General features: G+C 30.2%; 1 protein-coding gene across 1 annotated transcript; it reads left to right on the top strand.

Annotated features, from left to right (window-relative positions):
* Positions 1 to 412: 412 nt before the first annotated feature.
* Positions 413 to 26,370, top strand: LOC126845958 (serine/threonine-protein phosphatase 1 regulatory subunit 10-like). Its single transcript, XM_050585036.1, has 10 exons — positions 413 to 1,138; positions 2,238 to 2,338; positions 6,658 to 6,750; positions 7,560 to 7,747; positions 11,562 to 12,458; positions 24,180 to 24,653; positions 24,718 to 24,882; positions 24,943 to 25,026; positions 25,091 to 25,271; positions 25,339 to 26,370. Exons 1-10 carry the CDS (start codon positions 1,136 to 1,138, stop codon positions 26,123 to 26,125), a joined length of 2,973 nt encoding a protein of 990 aa, XP_050440993.1. The 5' UTR covers positions 413 to 1,135; the 3' UTR covers positions 26,126 to 26,370.
* The last annotated feature ends 507 nt before the right edge of the window (positions 26,371 to 26,877 follow it).

Here is a 26,877-nt window from a genome sequence, read left to right as displayed (position 1 = left end):
TATATATAAATAGTTTATTACATATATATCTGTGATCGTGGTATTGATATAGTCGGTATAATTGTACTGTAGGTCCATGATTTAAATATACTAGGTTATTGCATTTCTACTCTTTCTGCCCATCACTACTCCCGGCTAAGTAAACTAAATTTAGATGACTGCTTCAATATGAACGCAGATTTTAATATTTTATTTATTGGAAACGACGATCTTGAGAGTTGAGCAAAATAGAAAAGCTGTTATCAGTCTGAATTGTAACAGTTGGCTCTACTGTAATTTGTTCACGCATATTCTGTACTATACGCTCCAACTCCTGACCGCCCAAGGTAGGTACAGCGGTCTATAAAGGTTCAAGCAATAAGAGGCCTGAGGTAGTAGTATAGACTATAGTGACTGGTGGAAGGGGAATGAAGCACGGTCGCTACTCGAAACTCGAAAGTAATGATTTTTCAATTTAGTTTCTACCAATAGCGTTCGACGTTGAGCTCCCTGCTCCGCACTCCGCAGACGTTGAATGAATATCACTACACTCAACACGGTGAACGGTCCGGACTCTGGTGCTCGTACAGCATACTTCGTATAGTTCAGTTGTCGTCGATAATTTTTTTTCAGATACGGCCACGCAGCATTGTCAGAGTTCTGAAGTGTTATTCAACTTTTATTCAGTATACGTTTTGTCGGACACGAATATAAAAAATATTTATGAATATTTTCGGAATTATCAATACATTTATGTAATGCATTTTTTGTATTTTCATCAGTACACGTAATTTCTAAGCGTAAAGCAAATATCTTTCACGCCATGAAACCAATGACAAAGGAAACGCGGCACCGAACGTTACTTCAGAAGAGTCGAGATTACACATAATCGTCTGCCGCCATTTTTTTTTAACCTTTTTAAAGCACAAGGCAATCCAAATATTATGTTGATTACTTATTACGTTACACATTTTGGAAGTATTTTTTTTTCAATTGTTCTGCGATTAATGTATGTGTGTAATTATTAACACTATCGCAGAACACTTTTGTACTAGTTCATACGCAGTATTGGAAAGATTTTGATGGCAGTTATTGTTAAAATACGTTGAATTATGTTATAATATATTGTAAAATATTGAGACGATTTAAAAACATCATGGTAAGTTAACAGGCGGATGTTATGCTCTACATTTAACCTTGGTTGACATACGCCTAATTGGTTCTTGTATTCACGATACAGGTTAATGATGCACGATTCGTAAAAAATCATTGTTGTGATATTTATTTTATAAAGTATATATTTATTCAATGAAGCAGCGACCGGAGTGTTAATTCTCTTGAATACATATTTAACTTTCTATAAAAAAAATCACTCCCGACTATATATTATTTAATAACTCCTTTGAATCAAAGTAATGTCTGGAAATAATCAAAATGTTAACAGTAGCTCGGTTTTAGAAAACATTAAGATATAAATATATGTGTTTGCCTTTGAACTGTTAATGGTTTTACTTTCATTAAATAATCAACGATACAGATAGTATTTCCCATATTTTGATGTACATAATTGTAATGTGTAGTTTTCATTTATGCATATTATGCCAAATGTTTAAATTATTGAATTGTTTTATTAGTATACGTTAACGTACAATATAGTTAATATTCATTTATTTGGCATTAATTCATTGGCAAAAAACGGTAGTTGGAAAAATAAATCTTGTTTATAAATAGTTATTAAAATACCCTAAAATTTTATTTGTAATATTTAAGTTTAAAATAATTTTATTTTAATAATTTTTTACTTAACTTTTCTAAATTCTCAAATAATAAAATTTACTTTGAAACATAAATGGATTGAATAAATGTCTAATTTTATAATATCAATGCCAAAGTTTAGATGAATTCTGAAGCTTCTTTTCTAAATATATTATTTTAAATTTGTGTATATAAATTCCTCAACTTAAATGCAATTTGAATGAATAACTAACGTTATTTGGTAAATATAGTTATGAATTAAATATACTTAAGAATTGCAAGTTATTTTGAAAAAAATGATCCTTTTTAGATAAGTTAAATGTTACAAAGTAACTATAATTAGGTATTCATTAATTAAAAATGATATCTTATTGTGCAGACTAGTAGTTGTAGGGAAATTAGTATTTTTTATGACTTCATAATTGGGCGTATGTTACTGTTCTTTAGTGTTAGTTTGATTATTCTTTGACGTTAGATTCATTTTTATTATTTCTATACTTTAGCCACCAATTGATCCAATGCAGTTGCTCAACTGTCTTAAAGTATTACTGAATGAAGAAACAGGAGGGATTAAGGGTCCTGCAGAAGCAATACAAATATCTAGGTAAGAACAGCTTTAAAAATATTTTACTATCAATGCAATTATTAAAATTATTTAGCTACTAAGATGGTTAAAAATATAAAAACCACTCGATTGTAATACATTTTTTGAAGAATAATTTATATAATTCTTTTAGATAAGTTTTTGGTTTGTGTGGCCTATATACTGAGAACACTAGAAACACTATGAACATAATAAATAAAAAAAGCTAGTACAGTAGGGACAGAGCATATGAGTGTAGGGTAGGTCATAGGTCTATATGAGTTATTATAACTAAAAGTGATAAAATTACTTCCAAATAAATGCTTCAATGTGAAAATCGTATTGTAGAGATACAAATATTGATAAAAGCATTGTATTTATTGCCAATAGTTTTTTTAAAAATTTATTTTAGTATTAAGGTTGAGAGTCTATAATATTTTATTTCCATAGTTACCCATAAATTATATTGTCAATGTTAAAAATGCAATGAAAATATTTTTAAATACCTGTTAACTGTTATGTTGCTCACACGTAGAAACTGACTGATCAAAATGTAATATTCCCTTTTTTTTTTTGCTTTTCCTTAATGAAAAAAATGTTTGACTAAAGATTTTTGAGAAAATTGTATATATTATAGCTCCATTTTATATGTATGTTTGGTCTAATTTTCAGACCTTAAACTCTAAAACTTCACCTGAAAAAGTAAAATAAAGAAAAACTTCGTCCCTTTTTTGGGGAAAATCATATATGATATTTGTTTGGTTTGTCAATGTTTATTGGTATTATTATCTAATACAGTTGTAATATAAAACTGTAGACTAATTATTGGCATAATGACTATAATAAAAGTGCATTAATAAAATTAATGTTTTTACATAAAACATATAATAAAATAGATTTAACTGTAGGAATTAAATCTAGGGATTGTTTGGTATCTAAAACGTTTATTAAACATTTATAGACTTTCAATTACATTATATCTGTAACAATTGTGAATAAGTGTGTAAGTCGATTTTAGTGATTTTATAGGGAAGCAATTTTTAACTGACCAGCTGCCATAAAACAGCATGTAATAATCAGGAACTTACATCTCTTTCAAGGTTTTCTTGATGGTCCAACAAGTTAGACAGTTATTCAAGGTGCTAGGCGCTTCGGACTACATCCTAGCGTACTTTGTCAATTTTGACCAAAATTCGACACACACTTATCAACAGTTGTCACAAATATATATGTTGATAGTGCCTAATGCCTATCAGTAGGTATAATGTCAATTTCATAAGAGACTATTGAAAATATTACTGCTATACTATTAGTATTGGCAAATCGCCTGTCAATGAGTTAATAATAATAAAAATAAGTATAAGTATAGAATTAAAAAGGAAAAAAAGTGTGTTTAATGTATGTTTTTAAATGAGCTTTTAAACTTATTGTACTTCCATCTCTGGTGAGTCAGTACATAGGTTCTTAACTTATTATAATATTATTTCTTATATTTATCTATGGATACTGCCATTTCTTACATAATACAGGGTGACCACAAAAACACTTTACATTTTCATAAAAGCAAAATAATATTAATTTTTCAAACAACATTTTTTTTAGTATGTTACATGTTTGTGGGTGTAAGCCACAAGTGTATGCCATTTATTTTATGGCAATTTTCGATTTTTTCGAGGAAGTTCTTCCACACTCGTAACTGTGTGGTGTGCAATATTAAGACAATGTGTTATTGGTCCTTTTTTTTTTGAAGAGGGTGTAGTAGTGGTAACAGCTACCTCGAATGTGGATATGATTGATGCGTTTTCCTCCCTCAACTGGAAAGCCTCAACTTGCAACAGGACATATGGTTCCAGCAAGATGGAGCAACTGCGCATACAGCATGGATTTCGATTAACTTGCTGCAGAACTTGTTTACAGGTCACGTGATTTCAAGATTTGGAGATGTGCCTTGGCCTACTTGTTCTCCAGACCTAAACATATGCAATTTTTTTTGTGGGGTTATTTAAAGGAGAATGTTTTTCAACATAAACTCTGTACTTTGGATGATTTTAAAGCGGCAATTCGTACAGAGGTGGCACTAATCACGAGGGAGACACTAGAACGAGTGTGGAAGAACTTCCTCGAAAGAATTGAAAATTGCCTCACGGAAGACGGACATCACCTTCTTGACCTCATGTTTGTTACTTGAAGTAAATGGCTTACACCAACAAACACCATATTACATAATATCAAGTTAAATACATTTTTTTTTTTTAAATTGCTGTTAAATAAATGGTATAAACCCACAAACATGTGACATAAGTTAAAAAAAAATTTGTTTTGAAAAATTAATATTAGATTGCATTTTTAAAAATGTAAAGTGTTTTCGTGGTCACTGTACTATTTTAGTTAAATTTATTATAGATCAAAATTAAATTTCATGAAAATTATTTAATTTATATTTTCTTTTTAAAATACAAATGTGTGTATATTATGAAATTTATTATAGTATAAAAATATTTAAAAAATGCCCATAGTAGCCCCAGGGTGTAAAATGTTGTCGCTTTCATTACTATTTAGTAGGGTTTTTTTTTAGCTGTAGCAACTATGGCCATTTGTTTTTTGGTAGGTGAAGATTACGATACAATTTACGATTATATAGGTAGTCATTACATAAGCTGTGTAGAAAAATGCTTATAAAATACTAGTCAGATTACTTAATATTCATTGCAACTTTTCATTAATATTTTAAAAGAAACAGAAGAACCATCTTGGTCTATGGGTCCTTTGTTTTTACTCTTAGATTAATAAATAAACAATTTGTTTAGTCTAAAAAAAACCTTAGCATAATTTGTGGTTTTAAATATGAATAGAATTTCACTTTTTTTTTTAATATTCCAAATATTTATGATTGATGCCCCTACACAACCAATTATATAATGGCTGTTTTAAAATACTAGTGAACAAATTTATTAAATTAAGTTAGATTTACAAATACCTAACCTGTTTTGCTATTGTTAGGTATGTAAACACTATGCACGTTATAGATCTGAGATACAAGTTATTCCATTTTATTATAAATTGAAGACTGATATGTTCTGCCCACAAATTCTGAATTTATCTTAAAAAATACTGCACAGTGGGGTTGGGTGATAGGGTGATAAAGCATAGTGGCTGGTATAGTTAGCGGAGTGTAGAAATTATTCTAACTAATAGTGATACAATTCTCTCTAAGTAACGCTTCTATCCAGATCTAGAAATAACAGAAATATTAAGTATTGATATAAATTATTATAATACGCTTTTAACTGTATTTTTAGAACTAATAATATTAATAAAAATTAATACCTTAAGGTGGATACAATATTTATTGATAAAAAGATTTTAAAAAGTTTAAGTACCTACAGTTCTTTATTAGGGTGAAGTAGTTTGGTTGAAAAAAATATTGGAAGAAGTAATCAAAGAGTATAAACAGAGGCAGATTTAAGATTATTATATGGGCACGCCTAAATTTGTTATTAGCAGTCATTATACTTCATAACTCTTTTTTGGTATAATACCTACCAAACTACTAAACAAATCACAATTTAAATACAAATTTCCTTAATTTTTATTTATTTAAGAAAAATGTCCACAAAATATATTGATATAATAAATGTATTTTAGGTACTTGCTACATATTATATGTATAATTTTTGATTAATAATTTATTAATTATGAATTATGATATATCGAGTAATAATATAGAATAATTTAATAGTATGAACACTGATAAGAAATTATTTAAAAAACAAAGGGCGACTATTAAATTAATTAACCATTTTGTTGGAGAAAAAATTAATATGCTGTATGACCTATTAGAATAGAATAATGTTCTGTTATAAAATTATGATGTTTCCTCCTACACATAGGCCACTAAAAAAATATATTTGCATAAAACCTGTTTCTTACCAATGTCTTAACAATAAAAAAAAAGGTCAAGGGAGGGGGCCACTTCTATTGTTATGAAGTGGATTCTGCAATGAGTCTAAACTGTCAGAAACAAATCAGAAATATATACTCTGCGCACTTTAAGAAGATGTCGAGTCGGCGGCGACCAGTTTCCACTCCGCAACATCGTCCTAGTTTGGCACCGCCCTACTGTGCATACAGATACGACCTAGGCGGCGACTAACGAGTTTTGGTCCACCGCGCAGGTATCTTCTTAAAGTGCTCGGAGTATAGATACATTTGAATATTATAAAGTTAATAATATTTCAGTCCATGAATGCTTTAAAAAATTCATAATTTTTAATTAGTTTTGAAGTTTTAAAACAATTAATATGTTATATCATAAGTATATTTTTGTTTTTTTTTTTCAGGTTAATGGGAAAGTTTTCTAAAAAAATTGTCAGTAAAAGTCTATATGTTTTCATTTTAAAAGAAACTAAATCTACACCAAATCTACTGAACATGTAAGTTTTATCAAGATATAATTATTTACAAAAATCTTAGTTTGTTTTAAGTTTTAACTAATTAAACTTTTCATAACTTTTATTGAAATGTATTAATGTATATATTAATTAAAAACTATTAGTTTTGCTAAAAAAAAATAAAAACTTGATTATATTTAACATTCGTCTGGGCATACAGGTGGTAGTTACCCGTCTCATACATAAAGTGTGCGCATATTTTGAAATTTTTTTTTTGTGCACTTGGATGGTTAATATGATTTACTCTACCCCATATAAAAAAGTTAGTGTGCAAAAACCAAAACGCATCACTCCTGGCTGCGTAGGCACATATGAGAGTAATACCTTTTCGTTTCTGTGCAATACCTTTCTTATATAGGATAGTGTATAAGTTGAAAAGTATGCTTGCTATATTAAGTTTCTTAAAGATATTCAGATATTTCTAATTCAGGGGTTCTCAAACTGTATACTGGTGTTCTGTTGGGACAGCACGAGACATATGAAAAAATAAATTATTGTAACTATTTTTCTGTTAATTTAAATTTAAATTTTATAAGAATGATATTCCTGATGGTATTCATGAATAGTAGGCGTACCTATTCCCTAGTACTCTGTTACTTAGTATACAACAAATATAGGTTTTATATTTAGAGAGCAGAAGAACTGCAGCTCAATTAGGCTGAAAAAGGGCACTGCTGGCCAAAAAGTTTGGGAACTCTTGTTCTAATGATATCAATGATATTTTAATATTAGTTTTAGAGTAAGAATTATGAATATAATTTAATGTATTGCTCAAATCATTTTTATTTCAGATTTATGGATGCTGGTGGCTGGGGTTTAATATATTTGTGGTTAAAAGATGCTGTTGAAACTGATAACATTGTGTTAATAAGAGATTTATTATCAATATTTCACATAGTACCTGTTACAATGGAACGATTGAAAGCTAATGGTGGTCCAAAATTAGTTAAAAAGTTATCCAAATCGTGTGCTGATACTGGTAAGTAAATAACAAATAAACAATAAAGTGGGTTTGAACGTCAGTTTCTTCTTATAAGTGAAGTGCAGTGAGTGAATAAAAACTGGTCACCATAAAAGACGGCTGTAAAAGACACTCACCGCACCACAAAATATTACCAATTTTTTAGGGAACCATAGCTTAAGGGATCATTATGTCTGTTCTATAATCATAGTACAAAGTGGTTATAAATACTACTTAATTTTATTTCTCTGTAATAGTATATTCTATTGTTGTATTAACTTATGTATTTATCAATAGTAGTATGTTTAATCTATTTATTTATTTGTGTTTATTCAAAGACCTAACTTCCACTCGTACATATATAATATATCGATACCTTAAAGCACACAAGTGCTATGTCCACTTCATATGGTTTTGAGGTATAGAGTTTAACCTTTAAGCTTTAAAAAAAAAAATCCACAAAGGATATAGAGTTTTACAGTTATTTGTAGTTGAACAATTAATTATGCTCTTTGTACATAACACTAGTGTTCATTAGATTCAGTTTTTTATCAAAAATTCAGGGGTACCCAAAAATCAAAATCACACTTTTGAAAAAAATGGACATAGCACTTGTGTGCTTTAACATACCGATATATAGGTGGATATCTTATATATACGAGGGGGTACCCAAAAGAAACCAAACTGATGTTGTGGGGGGCAGAGTTTTTATAATACGGGGTTTTGCTAGTAAGAGCTTTTAAAGCTACTTATACACCAGTCAGTATGCCAAGTTTCATCACTGGAGAAGGTTCTGTTTTGCTTGGGTTAATTTTTTTGTGACGGTTGTTTTGCGCGCTCGTCGTTTTTGTGATGGCTGATTTTTGCGAACAGCACGCGGCTGTTAAGTTTTGCTTCCTGCTCGGGAAAGCTGGCACAGAAACTTTTGAAATTTTAAAAGCGGCCTACAAAGATGATGTTATGGGGAAAACTCAAGTGTTTGTGTGGTTTTCCATTTAAAAGTGTGGCTATATCAATTAATGATCAACCCCTCTCTGGATGTCCTTCGACGGCCTGAAATAACGAGAATTTCGAAAAATGTTCGATGTGAGAGGAGTCGTCCATTCAGAGTTTGTTTCACCGGATCAGACAGTTAAACAGGCTTATTACCTGGAAGTTTTGAAATGATTGAACAACAGTTCACGATAGAAAAGCCCCGATTTGTGGTAGTCGGAGGACTGGTCTTTCCACCTCGACAATGCTCACACAGCCCTCTCTGTGCACCGATTTTCGAACAAAATTGGTATGAACATTGTACCCCATGCCCCCCCCCCTCTATTCACCTGATCTAGCCTCTGTGACTTATTTTTATTCCCTCGAATGAAAAGTAACACAAAAAGAATGAAAATTGCGGACGTGACTGAAGTAAAGACAAAAAAGACGGAGGCGCTAGCAGACATCACAAAAAATGAATTAAAAAAATATTTCGAACAGTGGAATAAAGGGTTAGACAAGTGTATTAATTCAACTGGAGAGTACTTTGAAGAAAATTAATGTTTTTTTTGTAAAAAAATTAAATAAATCACTTTGTACAAAAATAGTTCGGTTACTTTTGGGTACTCCCTCGTATATAAAAAGTCCCGTGTCACAAAGTTTGTCCGCGATGAACTCCAAAACTACTTAACCGGTTTTGATGAAATTTTGTACACTGTGTGTAATTTGGTCCAACTTGAGAGATGGGATATTTTTTATCTCGATTAATGACCTCAATACTTTTTTATTGCAAATTAAATGTTTATTATAGGACATAGGGTTTTTAATTATTTGGAAGTTTCATAAGTTTCGAACAGATGACGGTGTAAGTTAATTTATTGACACAACACTTCAACATCTTTTGTTATTTAAGTTGGGTCAGCATCCAATAGATGGTGCCAAGTTTTTATTTCAAACATTTTTATCTTTATTCGTCAATATTAATTTTACTGTATTGATGAATAGTTTACTATAATATTAATTCAACGTATTATAACTGAGCCACAGCAAAGCGTAGCCGAGTTGCTATAAATAATAATGTATCACTTCTGTTAACTGGTATTTATTAACCCGGGCGAAGCCGAGTACACGGGTAGCTAGTATATTTTATAATGAAACTTTGAAGGATACAATTTCTTTACAAATATGCAACATATCAATAGTTACATAATTTAAACATTGTTATGCATTAACATGTTAAGATTCAATTAAAAATAAACATAAATTATAAAGAAAAAAATAATTTTAAGTTCCTGTATTTTTTCTTTTTTTCTTTTAATAGCCTTTATTAACAAAAAACATTCGACTCAACAAACCTCTGTATTTATTCTATTGATTTATTCTACCAGACCCCTAGAGCAGTGTAGTGTATTGTTATTCAAACTAACACTTGTAGGTATTTACCTACAGATTCACGTTTTTTTTTTGCTTCAAAGATTTTATTGCTAGGTGAAATAAGCCATTTTTATGTTACTTTTTCTTATATTGTTGGTAGGTTTGCCATATGTCTTAGAAAACCAAGACTGTCAGTAGTTTTCCAAGACATATGTAACCCTAACTTCAGGACAAGTAGTTGAGGCTATTTCCTTAAGAGGCATAATATATGCAATATTTGACCAAAGATGTGTTAAGATTTGATCATTCCAACTTATTTTCAAGTTATTAACTTTAAAATATAATGTATAACACAGTTTTTCTACGAGAGCTACTTTGGTGGTGAAAAACACTACAGATTCATAAGATAGTCAAGTTATGATAATTTTTTCTTTGTTTTCATGAGAAAGACTTTTACAGTTGACATACATCTGATTTATAAAATTTTGATTTTTGTAGCCTAAGTAAAAGGTAATAAAATAAATGTTTTATTGATATTTATAATATAACAATACATATATTTTGTTATTTTTGGTAATTAAACACAAAATCAGGTATCTGTGGGGAACTAGGAACACAAATGATCAATATCTGACTATTCTACATACTGTTATTGTTATTCTTATAAAGAAAGCTTTTCACCCTTAACTAGCGATGAGTGATACTGCTACTTATTCAATTATAGTTGTACCTTAAGGGGATGTCATACTCTTAAAAAATAATCATAACAATTTGTTTATAGAAAAGCGTGTAGGTCAAAGTAAAATGGTCGTGGAAAAAATATGTTTGGTACCATTAAAAAGTACTAACTAGGTTATCGTTGGTTAAAAAAAAAAAATTAAATTCTACCTTAATTAAATACAAGCACTTAATAAAGTAAAAAAATGTCAAAATTAAAATATAAATTGTGAATGTTGGGTAAATTATTTTTAAAAAAGCCGAGGAGAGAACCTAGTTAAATATGTAAAAAGTCTGATTATTATTTAACCAGTACTTAATAGAGAATATGCGAAGCTATATGTTACGATGGATTTTTTTTTTTTAAACCGCTATAAAGGATGCTGTGGTAGTCCGAAAAACTAATAAACTACTAAATAGAGCACTAATTACTAAACTAATAATTACACATCACAGTTTAACCTTTAAATAAGGGTATGAGTGTATGACGTCCTTTTAAGTTTTTGATTAACACCAAACAAATTTGTATACTAAAGATTCGTTAACATATATACATAATTACTTACTACAATCTATGTTTTGTTTTAACTGATAAGAATGAAATTGATATAGAATAATCAGAAATGTACGAGATACTACATGTCACTAACTAAGGGTTAAGTAAAAAATCAAGTTGTAGCCTGGCACTGTAATAAAAGTGTTTATTATTATTCATAAAAATATCTATTTTATATATCAAATTTTCAAGTATATAATTTATAATTTTCAGAAGTAAAGTCACTAGCACAGGAATTGGTGGATAAGTGGTTAACAGTAGTTAAAACTGAACATTGGCACAGTATGATGAATGATAAAGATGGTCAAACAAAATCTGAAAACTCATTAGGTTCATTACCAAAATCTGAATCTGTTCAAAATGAAATGAGTTCAACTAAAACTGATTCAGTTATTCCTCCAGAAAATCAAATTGAAGATAGCTTATTGAAGACAAGAAAAATGAAAAAAAATGACATTATAATTCGCAAAGAAAAATTAATTAATAATAAAAATAAAGAAGAAAAAAAAGAAAAATGGAAAAAAGATGGAGAAGAAAAAAAAATTAAGACTAAAGAAAAGAATAGTAATCCATTTTTAAGAATAATTAATGAAATGAAAGTAGAAAAATCTGATGATGATAAAGTTTCAGAAAGTGATAGTTCTAACTCATCAAAGCATTCAAATAGCCGGAGAAAACAAAATTTGAAAACTTTTTCCTCTGAAGATAAATTGATGAAAGATAAATTATCAGAAGACAAAGCAAGTGATAACGATACTAAAACTACAAATGAAATAAAAAAAGAACCAAGACCTTTACCTCCACCAGCACCCAAGCCAAAATTACCAGAATCTAAAACATTATTAGAAAAGAAAAATTATTCAATTCATGTAGAAAAAAAAGAATATATAGGAGAGAAAAAACCAACTGTTAAAACGTTTAAGTCAAAATTTAGAAGTACTGGTCTTGAAGAGCAAGCTCCACCTCCTCCTCTTAAATCCAAAAAAACATCTAAATGTTTAACTCCACTGTCATTATCAAAAGCAGAAAAAAGAAGTTTATCACCACCTTCAGACTCGCCAAATGAAAAGAAACCTAAAAACTCTCCAACAGACATTAAAAAACTACCACGTAAGAATTATTATTTTAAATTAGTATTTTATATATTTCTTAAGTTTTTGGTATCAGTGCTATGAATATAAAAAGTATACTTCTTTTGCCTTTAAAATATGTAATTTACAATTGCTTATAAGTTAATTAGGAGGAGGACGAGTTTTAGAGGAGTCAGTGTTTGGCGCTTACTGTCGCCTGTTGACATTCTGTCACAGGCGCTTTGTTTGCCGGTCGAGAAATCATCTTGTGAAAAAGAGATGCCATCTTCCTCTCTGACGCAGACTAACCCGTCCCAGATTTGTCAAGAAACCTAATGATGGCCTGTTAAGCTACATGATAATTATGATAACAATTAATCATCTTAAATCAAACTAAAATAATTAAGTACTGATACTAAAAACTTGAATGTTTTTTTTTACTTTTTACAATTAATTTTGTTCAAAGTTGTATTTCAGGACAATTTCAATTATGTTATGGAATACTATACACATTCAGTATAAAAGACCCTAATTAAATAAACAGTCCAAACATAAAAACTGTGTGTGTGTTACATATTATGAGTAAATATACAGATGGCTCATAAATAATTAAAATTATAATTATCTTACAATTTTTCATATTGTAATCTGGAAAACTTATAATATATGTTAACAACTTTCACTAAAATATATTTTTGGTTCATCAGTATAATTCTATGGTAATGTCATGAATACACACATGGTAATGGTTGATTCGTGTTAGGATAATAATTATATATTCCTCAGAAAGTTTTTGAAAAGTAATTAAATTTTTTTACAATGTACTTTTGAAAAGCTTAATACAGTTCCAAACAGTTGAGCGGTATTGTAATTAAGGTAAGTGTTAATTTAACAATTATTTTTAAACAGTAGGTAATAACAAAGTTTAAAATCATATTAGAAATAAATAGTACTAAAGGGCAGCGCCAGCCTGAAGGGTGGGTGGGGTATTTTGCTCATTTCTAATTATTTTATAAAATTGCAACTTCATATTTTGCTCACTAAGGAAAATGTTTGCCCGTTCAATAAAATAGCCTGGCGCCACCACTGCTAGTACTTCTCAATTTGTTTTATATTTTGAAATTAATATTCAAAATGAATTTAAGAAAAATTGATTCATTTTGTATGTTGGAACATTTTTTTTCTTATAGTTATATTTTATAATATAAAACAAATTGAAATTTTAGGTATTCAAAATATATTTTTTATCTTTTATACAAGTAAGATGTTAGCGTGTATAATATTAAGAAACACTGAATTAATCTATTACAGTTTCAAACATCATTTAAATAAATATATTATTTGTATTTGTCCAGGTAATTGACTGGCTGAGACATCGCCGTCATACTAGTGGATTAATTTGGGATATTTGTATGAATTAACAAAATTACGTTATTTATATGTTTAGCAAACATAAATGTTTGTAATATTTTATTTAGTATTATTGGCATGCTATGACACGACTTATGGCATGCAAATAAACTAATTTTAAATTTCAGATTCAATTTTGTTTATTTTTTCGTAATTCTTCTATAAAGCATTTAAATTAGTCTTCTACATGGATCATTTATCTGCTCAACACACCTGGTTACCAGAAGGAAAACCTTGAAGAAAAATGCTGTGAATTGCTACTCTGTCATCATCTCTTCTGATTTATTTTTAACGAGTTTTGATGTCATTGTTTTAGTTCATAATGTAATTAAGATGCATATCATGGACTTATTGAAGCATAAATTATGATGTGCTTTATCATTATACAAACAAATATGTGGATGAAACAACTCTTTTATCCTGTATTTAGGCTTCTAATATTTAAAGGTAATATTTTGAAATATTTTATCGTGATTAAATGACAAATGAGTTATGAAAAGTTAAACATCAATTAATTCATTAACATCTGTTACTGTAATTTCTATATACTTGATAAATTATTATTTTTATGTTTTTATGAATCTTAAATGAAATTGTATTAAAGTAGAACATTTTCTCGAAACCATAAAAAATTGATAAGATGCTACTTACCAAGTTGGTTATACTGTGTTAATGTACATATTATGATTTGAAAACGACGAAATATTTAAATTTATTTGTAGAACAAATGACCAGGGTATTTCCATATTGGGGGTGCTAATGCTATAATAGGGAGGCTAAGGATGCTTAGTACCCCTGGGATTTGCACTCATGTCAGTCAATACTCGATAGGCTTATGTATATCTTATAACAGCCCTCTGTTTAAGTTATTAATAAGCATAGTTACATAATATACACACATATTTATTTAAAAAGATGTATTTTAGAAATAATTATAATTATGTACACGAATTGAAAGTCGTTAAACTTTAGTTGGAATGATGAGTTTTTAGTGTTGTTTTAATAACTAAATAAAGTTATTAATGTATATATATTTTTTAATTCGATAGATGAGAAATTAATATTAGGTAATATTTTGTGTCAACTACCTATAAAATTGATTGTTGAAAAATGAGTTTCAAAAAATAATCTATACAATGTTCTGCTATTATTTATTTAATATTCAAATTATAAAAGTATCGGGGCGGTGTGGCGCAGTGGACACCTCAGCTGCCGCATGGCACTTGAGGTTAAGCTGTGGCCGTTGCTGCTTGAACCTGGATGGGTGACCATCCGGATATTTTTAGCGGCGACCCACACCATCAACCCCGATAAGCATGGCAAAAGTGCCATGCGCCCTCAAGCGACTAAACTGGCATAAGTTAGCTATAGCCCTCCCGGTCAAATACGCCATACGAATATTTTTTTTTTTATTTTTAAAAGGGTTGTTTTAAGGTTTTTAACTGTTTATTGTGGGTCTCCAATGCTGTGATAACCTAAATATTTGTTTTAGTTTGTTGTAATAAAGTTTCTTAAATACATTTTTCATTTATTAAACTACAATTTAAAATAGAAGTAATGATATTTCAAAAATCCGTAAAAATGTTTTCTTTGACAGCTGACCTATTAAGCTCTGATGTATGTCCTTAGCTACTTTATTTTTAAACGTTTGTAATTTTTACTTTATTTGTATTTTAATAAAAAAAATATTTTTAGTTTTTAAAACGGTGAAATTAAGGTTCTAAGCATTGCATATATAATGAAACTAAAATTCGAAAATGTTTATGTTGATAAAATCAAATAAATCGATTTGATTAATAACACCAAGTACACTGTTATTTCTGGCATCTACGATAATTATATATTTAAGTTGCTCATAGTAGTTTAACTTTTCTAATTTATTTTAAATTATTACTTTTTCTAGATTTTGTTAACTATTTATTTTTAAGGGATCTGGCGCCAAAAAAAAAACTGTTAAAATAGTTGTTTTTGAAATAGTTATCCAAGTCTGCGTTGATTGTCATACGATAATAGGTATTTTTTTAAGTTAATGTGAGACCCACATGTTTTATACTTTCAGAAAAATGCGTCTGTAAAGTCAGGGTTTTTGCTGTCCAACGGTCATTTATTTAAGATCTAAGAAAATTATTAGCCTGTTTATTTTTTACGTTTTCTTGTATGTTGGGGGATTCCCTATCGTGTCTATTATTTTTAAATATCGATGAGAAAAGGAGAATTTGCTAACCAAAAAAAAAAAAAAAAAATGAGATTTCTTGCAGTAAGCAGCATCAGAAGTTTTCTTCTTTTTTGTTAGCCATCATAGATAAAATTTAGTTCTTTAAGACACAAAAAAGTCATTTAATTTGGACAAGAGAGTTTTGAGAAAATAATGCTCAAAAACGCATGAAAATGGCCTCGGTACCCACAAAATTGATGGGCACCCACCCGGGTTTATAATTTTACGGGTGTTACTGGCTAAAAATCACTTGTCTAATATTCAGATCATTAAAATTAATAACCCCTATTTATAAAATTCTAGCCTTGTAAATAAAAAAAATCTTATTTAAAACATGGGTAATAAATTATTTTAAAAAAAATGTTTCAAAAAATGAATTTCTAATTGAAGTAAAAAATACCTGTATAATTTACTTAGTGTCGGGTGAAAGAGCTTCTAAAAATTCAAAATAAACCGGTCGTATTTTTATGATATAAAATTTACATTATTTTTCCCTTGCGCAAAGCCTAAAAATGTATTTGTAGATAGCGGTTCTATTAACAAAAACGGCGACATACTTCTCATGGTAGATGACTAAAGGATGATACGAATTGCCCCCTAACCTATTTAAATCTAAAATGTCGTTCGAGAATTACACTAGTTTTTTTAGGTTACTTTGTCGAATAAACATTTATGTAGATGTTTAATTCATGCTCAAGTGCATTGTAATTTATGAATCGATTTAAAAAAAATGTATAAATACTTTTACAGTTTTAATAAAATAACAATACGCGTTACAATAAAGAATATGATCGATACTCCCTTTAGTATCAAACCGAAGAAAGTTATCGATTTTATTTCTTTTACTGTCGTCAAGAACTTTTTCGATAATAGGATGATGCTTATTGATTGTTATATGCATGTAGGTACTAATTGCATACTAATTGATAGTACTTTAAACAAAAACATTTTGTGGTAAAACCACTTAATGATGAGATTTTATCATAAGATCGTGTAGTTTAAAAAGTTGGAAAAATAGTCAAAACTTGTCAAACGCCTATTTGGCGTCAACAAGATGCAGTTCCATGTCGTTAACTTTTAAATCTATTTATATAAAAATGAATGGCTGTCTGTTTCTTTGTTTGTCCTTTATGCATTAGTACACCATTCATCAGATCGCATGAAACTTTGGGAAGTTGTTGAGAACACTCCCGCGAACCTAACTGGCATAGTACTTTTTGAAAATTCTACCCCTAAGGGTGGCCTCAAACATTAACTTTGTACTTAAAATACGAAATATTTTGTTTGTAACCATGGTAACCAAAAATAATAACTTGGTTTATAACTACGGTACTCGATCAAATGGTAGGTGATGATTAAAGGAACAGGCCGATTCTGTATACCACGATTCTGGGCAAGCTTTTAACTGTTGGAACGGGATCTGGGGCCCTTGAGTAAGAGGAGGATAATATTATAATACCCGAAAACAGTGTCACAAAAACGCTGTCACGCTGTTATCTGATATAAGATAGAAAATTAAAGATCAGAGATGGGGGTGGGAATGGGAATTGTTTTACTCAGCCCTGGCAGACTAAATCTCGGGCAGGGTCGCCCCGGGTCCGGACAGCTTGTAATGTTACAAAAACCACTTTTTTCTCATTTGTTGGCCGTAATATGCAATTAGTGTAGAGCATCATTACAGTTAAATCCTAGGGTTATTGAATAGCAATTTTTGTATGGTTTCTGGAGGCAATTCATGTATACATCTACTACTATCTACCTGAAATCGAGACCCAGTTTCTTTAGGCTTTTGACTACGAAATAGATAAATATATTTTGGGCTATGGCCATGTCAAAGTTGTTACATGCAGAGTTGAGTGACGTGCACATTTAAGAGATTAAACATTAAACCTGCCGGCGTATTATCGGTCACCGTTTTATGCATAGTATCGCCTATTTGTGTACATCAATACCAGTTTACAAGATTGTTATTGACAACCCCACCCGGACATCTATTTATTTTTTTTAAAAACAGTTTAAGCAGCTCATGTAGGACGGGTCGACTACTATTTTGAAGTGAGGGGGTTGGCGGCTCTTTCACTGTTCGGTTTCCCGCCTTACCTACTCTCCACCCGTCTTTAGATACATATTATTTTCTTTTTCAATTGCATAATATCCGCATTTGTATGAACTCAAAGATGATCCCATGCCAATGGATACACGGGTTTACATTTTATCTTTAAATTTCTAATGCTACCTCCCTTTTGAATAAGTTGGTGTTGTGCGGTAATTAAACCCGATATCTCCATATTTACGCCTTAGAACACTCCGCCACATACATTGACTAATTTTAACTTTGGTTTCGAAGTAGGACTTTACCATGTATTGTCACTAAAAAAAGTAAATAAAATAAATTTTTAATAATTTACTCTTTTCTTTTAAGGCATATTAAGTAAAATAACTAACTATATAGTTAGGTTAAGTTAAGTAAGGAAGTGTGTTTGTACAGCTCTATCTTTATGTCCAAATTGTATAGATATTCAAAATAATTTAATTTATATCGCTCACTACTCTGACGCAGTCGCCTCTTATTTATATTTTTATCAACTTTCATTGATGATTTAAATTTTTTTTTAAAAATGTATTAAAGAAAGAAGTCTGATACATAGAAGAAAAATGAAAAAAGTTTATCTGTTTTCAAAATTTTCTAGAATACTGTGGAACTTCTATTCTACTTTTTTCAGTATTTATTTGTAGTTAACATTAAAAAAATATACACTACGAATATTTACAATTAAAATGAATACAAGTTTGAAGCTGAGCTATAAATAGCATATTATAAATTCGTAAAATACACTTATATAATACGTGTAATGTATTCTTACATATTAAGGTCCTGTAGGTTGCAAGACGAATCTATTCATGAATGCTGAAGTTAGTTTTGATTCAGATATTTATACCAACTTATAAAGTAACAACGTTTACAGCGATACTCTCGTAAAATCAATAACTTCTCGGCCCATTTTTAACACAAATATATATTAATTTTTGTACTTGTATGTGCTTTAACACAACCGAGCACCAATACCTATAATGGATTTGTAAATAGCTAATAGATGGATTTTATTTTCGATTACAATAATACTGGGAAATTATTGTATCGGGGCGGTGTGGCGCAGTGGACAGCTGCCGCATGACACTCGAGGTTAAGATGTGACCGTTGCTGCTTGAACTCGGATGGGTGACCACCCGGATTTTTAGCGGCGACCCACACCATCAACCCCCGATATGCATGGCAGAAATGCCATGCACCCTTCGGCGACCGAACTGGCATAAAGTTAGCTATAGCCCTCCCGGTCAAATACACCATTCGAATATATTTTTTTTTATTGTATTAATTTTATTTTCTCAGAGCTTTTATTATAATTATTTTGTTTAGGTCGCTTCTATTATACATGGGTCTGAACTTCAATTTCCTTCATCTCATTTGAAAGTAATAACTAGTGACGCAGAAAACAAATTTATAAATGGACAGTCGTCTTGTAAATTAAATCGGTATGCGGTGGTAGTAAGCGTTATATGTATTATATGTGGCTAACGCCATTAATTATAAATATTTTATAATATTTATAATCGATGCTAACAGTAACTCGGTATAAAATATACAACAGGTTGAAAATCATTATATTTCCTTAGTTAAGATCGAACATAAAATAGATAAGAAACAACTACTTTACTGGGCACCTTTTTTTCGATTTTGTATTAATCAATAATACTTTTAATGCTGATTACAATTCTGCAAAAAAAAAACTCGCTACTCACACTTAGTTTGAAAGTTCCAGACATTTAAGAACACACGCAATGCAACGTGCCCCGATATTGCCCCCGAAATCTCAAAATATTGTTCCTTTTTTTATATATTTTAGATATTACAGTACTATTCTGTAAATCTCATAAGCTAAGAATTTTAATTTTGAAAGTTATTGGTCAATTTAAATATAAATATCATCAGTATCAAGAAGGTGTCATAAAAACGACCACAAAGGGCGGGGGAATGCGGGACGTCGGCGTCACCGTCACACTGTCACAACTTCTAAACTAACCATACGAATAAATACACTTGCCTAAACTAAGTGGGAGCGGTGCAACATTTTTGCACATTCATAATCGCTAAATAACATTCAAATTTAAAAGTATTATCTATTTAAAAAAAAAAAGTACCCGGTAAAGTAGGGTTATTTAATAACTGGCTAATTATTGACCATATATTATAATGCCATTTACTGTGCTGAATTCGTATTGTTATGACAAATGTATACTGCGCTTACATAATGTTATTTAAACTATTATTATAAGTGTGGGTAGGGGCGTCTGTGGACCCACTCTGTACTCCTCATCAAATATTATGATTAATATTAGTTTTAAATACCAATAAAACATTTTTCAGGGGTAGGATGAGTTCTAGTGGATATAAGGGTGAAGTAGTACTGTGCGTCACAGTGAACAGACATCGATAGGCATTTCTAGGCTGTTTTTATGGGGAACGGAACAACAAAATATCAAAAACCTTGTTCTCGTTATTGGGTAAAGAGAAGGGAAGTGTGAAGAATTTTAGTTTTTTGTTTCTATATTATTTCATAAAAGTAATTAGTTTCATCAGTCCGTCCATTATTTGCTACTGTCAAAGTTCATATATAAACATAAAACTAAAAAAATATATTGACGCAAATTAGACGTTTAAAGTAAATTGTTAAACTAGTCGATTTTTAATTATTAAGACATTATTTCAACAAGTTTAGAAATTCAAAATATTTGTTTTTAGAACATCACGTTGAGGGATTCTATTTTTACTCTCGTCCGTAATTAATATGTCAAATGACGGGGCTTAGAAAAATAGGAACATTTAGTGTTAACTGTCGGTAGGAAGGTAAAAAAAGGTATTTCAAAAAAAAATTTGAGCATGGTCGAAAAAAATTTAGCTGATTATGGGCAATTAGTCAAATTATAAATAAATTTAATTATTAAATTAGATAATATGTAAAACCTTTCGCTACCGAGTAACTTTATGTAGTAGAGTGTTGCTCTTTGTATGTGAAGCAAGATTTATACTCATACAGTTATTGACTCATCCAGTCCATATGATATATTTTTTACATTTTCTCAAATGTTTGCAAAATTATTTATTATAATGATTTTTTTGTATTATAAATACTATGACGTATTTTGAATAACTAATAAAATATGTTAAATACTTAGATTCGGTGTTACAAAAAAGGTTTTAAAGGAGTTGTAAATAGAATCTATTTAATAGATATGTGTTTTGTAAGATTATCAAATATAAACTATACTGTTGCTTGAGTTCTGCGTGAGGTTGGAACTATTATATAGGGTGACTTTTTTTTAAAGTGATCCACTCAGTATCTGATAGGGTTTAATCAGTTATTGAATTTTTTTTCCGTAGTGTTTTTTATTCAATGTTATCTCAAATTTCACACATTAATATTTTTAACCCACTCCCAAATTAGTTATTTTTATATCGACTTTTGAAACTTAAACGATAACTTACATATTTTATTGACTTTTTAAATTAAGAATAATTTTACTGAACATTTTGAATGGTCGATAACCAGTTTTGGATAATTGGAAGTGCTGCGGGGAAAAATGATTATAGTCAATATACCCAAAGTTTTCAGTATTACAGCTTTAAAATTTTAGAACTCAAAAAGACTCTGAGATTTATACTCTATTCAGAATAAGAAGCGGTCCGCGCGACCGATCGATTTTCGTGGGCGGGTGAGAGGTTTCTCCCACCAAGTCGAGGCGCGCGATGCAATGCTTCGGAACAAAGCCACGCCCATGCGCAACCCTGACCGCTCTTATTCTCAATAGAGTATAGTATAAGATAATGCACGTAAAATAATATTGTTTTATAACTATCTTTATTGATAAGATTAATTACAAAATAATCAAATTTATTAATCTAAATTTTAGAGAAAAAAAATTGGCGAGTGATTATGATCGTTTTTCCCCGCAGCCCTAATTATTCTTAAAGTTTTGGAAAGTAGGTGAGTGGTACTGTTTTTACTGGTTATCGACTAGTCAACATTTTCATTAAATTATTCTTGGTTTAAAAGTATATATGTTGCCGTTTAAGTTTCAAACGTTGAAATAAAAATAACTAATTTGGAAAGTGGTTAAAAACTTAAGTGTGAACAATAATTGAGATTACATAGTGAAAAAAAATTCAACAACTGTTTAAACTCTTAAGATATTGAGCGGCCCACTTTAAAAAAAAATCACTTTATATATATATATATGTATATATATTAATTATATATATAATTATGTGTGTATCAGTAATCGACTGTGGATAAGATAATAAAATATAATGGTTATTCTAGCAACAATTAGGCTATTGAGGTGAATCTTTGTTGTAACGAGGGATAAAGAAATGAGAAGTGAGCATTAGTGCAACTAGTTTCAAATATCGAGGGGGGGGAGGGCTGGAGCCTGAGTTTTATGGTGATAAATTTAGTTAAAAATAAGCCGTGGGTACCTTGCTTCTCTCGCATCCTTTAATTATATATGAGTTTTGACACGTTTAATTATGCTACACAGTGTAATTACTTACAGTAATAGGAATCTATGGGTTATTTATGATATGAATAGGTATTAATAAAAATGTTACTAAATTCAAATAAATAATACCCTAAGAGGAATTAAACAAATTTAGTTACTAATTACGTCTAATTTGTATATCAAATAATTTAACTATGCAATTTTTTGAACTCGAATAAATCCGACTGAAAAAAAAAATGGATATTGAACCAATTTCAAAATATTTATAAGCACATAAAACAAATTGAGATTTTTGTAAAAAAAATATACTTCAAAACTCGGTGGGTTGCAAATTATGTGGTAAATAAGAATACAAATTACCATTGGCCAAACTATTTTTTAACGCGAAAATCTAAAAAACCGCGTTGACCTCTGGTTTTTAAAAATTAAATTTATACAAGTCGTATTAAGTGTTTGAATACTACATTTTTGAACGTTTATTTTTACGAATAATTTGGAGGCTAGTGCAGACTGTAGAAAGTATTTCTCTTAAAAAAATATGTACCAATTACAATTTCATCACTACATTCCTTTTTCCGTTAAGTAATTTTTGTAAACTGTTACAAAATGAATACACTGAAAAATATGTATGTATTCTATATATATTATAATTCAAAAATCCCTCTTTACAGTTGGCTCTATTAAAATGCATAGTTTTTTAACCATAATTTAACTGTTCTTATAGGGATTCGTCTACTTATGTAAGTCATCTGCTGCTATTCACAAATCCTCAAGGAGCATACTGTAATCCGATTTTTAACGCAGTACACTTTATTCAGAGTTATCTCGACAGTTATATTAAACTGAATTAAAGATGATGGGTCCTTTTGTTTCAGTCTAGTTATATAAAGTGGTCATTGTGGGGTGGCAGTGTGTTGCGCTCACCGTCGCCAATTCGACACTAGGCAATGGGTGGTGTCCTCATTGGCGATCAACTATGTCTTAAAATATACTCAATAAAAAGCCATACGCAATAATAAAAGTGACTATTGATATCATAATTTGTACTGGCCTTTACAAAATACGACATTGTATTTGACATTCAAGTGCTTATACAACATGGTTCAGTACCTAACCATAAAGCATATACATAATTTAATAAGTTATATTTAACTTTAAAAAAATTGTTTATCGGCTATTGCCTTTGAAGACGAAAAGCATAAATGAAAATAAGTGACTAATAATGCTAAGTGCTATGTTAAGCTCATTAACCTAATATCTTCCTTCTGTTAAATATACGTTGTTGCATTTATTGAAAAAAAAAAATTACATGAACATTGTACACGCTAAATATATATAAAATAAAATATTATTTCATGTTGTTGTTTTTTTATCCAAATATCCTTATCTTTGATATACTTTTTGTTGCGTATTTTCAACGATTGATTGGTTAATAAATTTATACCATGTATGTAAACATCTCCACATATCTCCTCCAACAACACGAATCAACCAAAATAATAGAATCGTTTATTTATTACTTAAATTGACATTTAAATTCTGCAACAGTGTTTTAATTGTATACTTTATAATTTTCAGCAAAAATTAAAGAAAGTGGATTATTTATGGACGCTATGTTAAATGTTCTGAACTCCGCTCCCAAAAACTGCAAAAAACGCAAAACTAAACCTGAAGCTCTTAAAAAACCTGAAAAACAGGTGGAAATTCCCACGTCACCGACCCTTAAGTCTGATAACTTCCCATCATCGCCTTCGCAGTCTCCATTGCGATCTCCTTCTACTTTGGATTTGGATTCATTAGTTCAGTCGTCAGAAACTTTGTCTAGCTCTGATGAACCCCAACCCCCATTAGAGTCTCCTTTGCCCTCGGCATATATTCCCCCATCGTCGACTGAAACCACCAATATGACGTCCGTAAATGAACAACCCAACCCTATTGAAGTAGTCGACACAGAAAAAGCGGTAGAAAAACCACCCCAACTGAAGTTTTATCGAGACACTTTATTGGATACCGAAACTTCTACTAGCGAAAACAAAACTGACGAAATTCAATGTAAATAGCATTTACAATTTTGAATTTTTCAAAAATCAAGTGCTGATATTTTTATTTTTTTTAGCTGCGAACATGATAGATGATGAAATCTGTGAACCCGAAGATAAAAGTGGATTAAAAAGTGTTCTGGTTTACGTTAGAAGTAAATCATCTAAAAAATCAGTGTCGTGGAAGCAAGAAAACGATTTAGTTCAAGTTTCATACTTTGAACACGATGAAAATGAAAGAGGTACGCCATAAAAATATGCCATAATAATTTTTCAACAATTAATTTAATTATGTACTTTAGTTAACGTAACTAGAAATTTCAAAGACATGGAAATGCACGAACGTGACGTTGAAAGACAAAATTTTCTTGCAGTGCGCAAATTAAGTATGTGTAGAATAAAACTCGTAGTTGCCCATTTAACATTGTAATCAATTGTGTATGCTTGCAGACGCTGCAGATATAATGGAACCTAAAACTGCTTGGCAATATTTAGATGACACATTATTAGTTGATGTGATAGAAGAACCAGGTAAAGAAAAGATCGAACCTGGCTATGGAAGTCAAGAGAAGAAGAAACAAACACTTAGAGAACAATCTGTTTTGCCTGCCATTTACAACAATAGATTGATGTAAGCATACCCTGTTATACATATATTTTTTTAAATTTAAATAATATAATTTTTTTTTGTAATACAGGATCCCAGATTCACCATCTGAACCTGATCATATGGAAATAACTCCTTATTCGGAACCCCTAAACATACCGCTTGAAGACATAACTGGAGACGGTACTGCGCCAACCTATAACTATGTCAGTACTCCTTGGCCAGAATCAAAAGGTGAACAACCACCAGTTGTAGATTTCCAAATAGACATAAATAATATGATGCCTATGGCGCCTAATGTTATGATGCAACCACCTCAGTTCCCAGTATTCAACAATCCGATGAATTGGAACATGCCGCCGGTAAACATAGGCATGCCTATGAGGCCCCCAGTTAACAATATGTTCATGCCCAATCCCATGATGATGAATAATCAAACTATGTATAATATGGGTGATCAAATGCCTCAACAACCAATTCCACAACAACCTCCTTCACAACAACATCCTCAAAATCATCCATCTCAAATTCAAGAAGAACAGTGGATGGGTCCCGAGCCGACAGGGCCAATGCAACACGACCAGCATTGGGGCCAACAGCAACCTCCCAATAACAACAATGGTCCTGCTCATTTTGAAAGAGGAGGTGGTAGAGGTCATAGTCGATGGGATAATCCGAGAGGTGGTAATAATTACAATGACTCGTATCGAGGTAAACATAACATGAACCGCAATATGCAACGGGGTAACCGAGGAGGTCCATACAACCGAAGAGGTCATATGGGTAATGGACGACCCGGCGGTCGACTGTGCAAATATTATGCTAAACAGGGTTTTTGCAAAACTTCAAACTGTGCGTTCTTGCATTCAAAAAACTAAAAATGTAGCAATCGCGTTCATTTTTTTTATTATTTTAATTGTTTTTTATTTGCTACCAAATAAGACTGAATAAAATAAGACCTGTAGTAATAAATCTTTTTAGACATCTTCACTCTTGATTTTAATCGACCGACTATGTATGTGAAATTATTAATTTAACAATTGTATAGTAAATATCATTAAAGTCCATTAACTATTGTTAAATAATCACTTATTTTATTTAAAATTGTAAATACTTAATTTAATCATTTAATGGCATCATTTTTGTATTATAAAATAGTTTTAAAATAATCATGATCGTAACATTTAGATGAATGTTAAAATTAATCCCTTATGTTTTATGATTTTATTTATAAATAACTGGAAATGTTATTGTTTATTAAGTTTGTATATTATTATAAAACAAATTGGAAGATACTCTATAGCAATAAGTAATAATCAATAGAGGTACATTTATTATTATTTATTCCTATGTTCCTATACTCCGTGATTTTCAATCAAACATGAAACAGTAACAATAGTTAACGTTAAAACAAATACATACATATGTTTTTTAGAGTGAAAAATATATTGGGAGGATTAATTACAACAAATATTAAAACAAAAACACATTACATGCACATAAACTATAGTCAATGTTCAGTAGTGAAATATACAAGGCTGGATCAATGGGGGGGGGGAGGTTGAAGGGGCTGTAGCCCTTCAACATTGGGCATGTATGGATTCTTTTTTTATTTGTATAAACATAACAT

This window comes from Adelges cooleyi, unplaced genomic scaffold, assembly GCF_023614345.1.
Source record: "Adelges cooleyi isolate 19-005CV unplaced genomic scaffold, UGA_ACOO_1.1 ACOO_flye_CR_arks_rails_tigmint_CR_PRNA_8, whole genome shotgun sequence".
NCBI classification, from domain to species: domain Eukaryota; kingdom Metazoa; phylum Arthropoda; class Insecta; order Hemiptera; family Adelgidae; genus Adelges; species Adelges cooleyi.
Note: the sequence above shows the minus strand (reverse complement) of the source record. Positions and strands in the feature narration are given on the sequence as shown.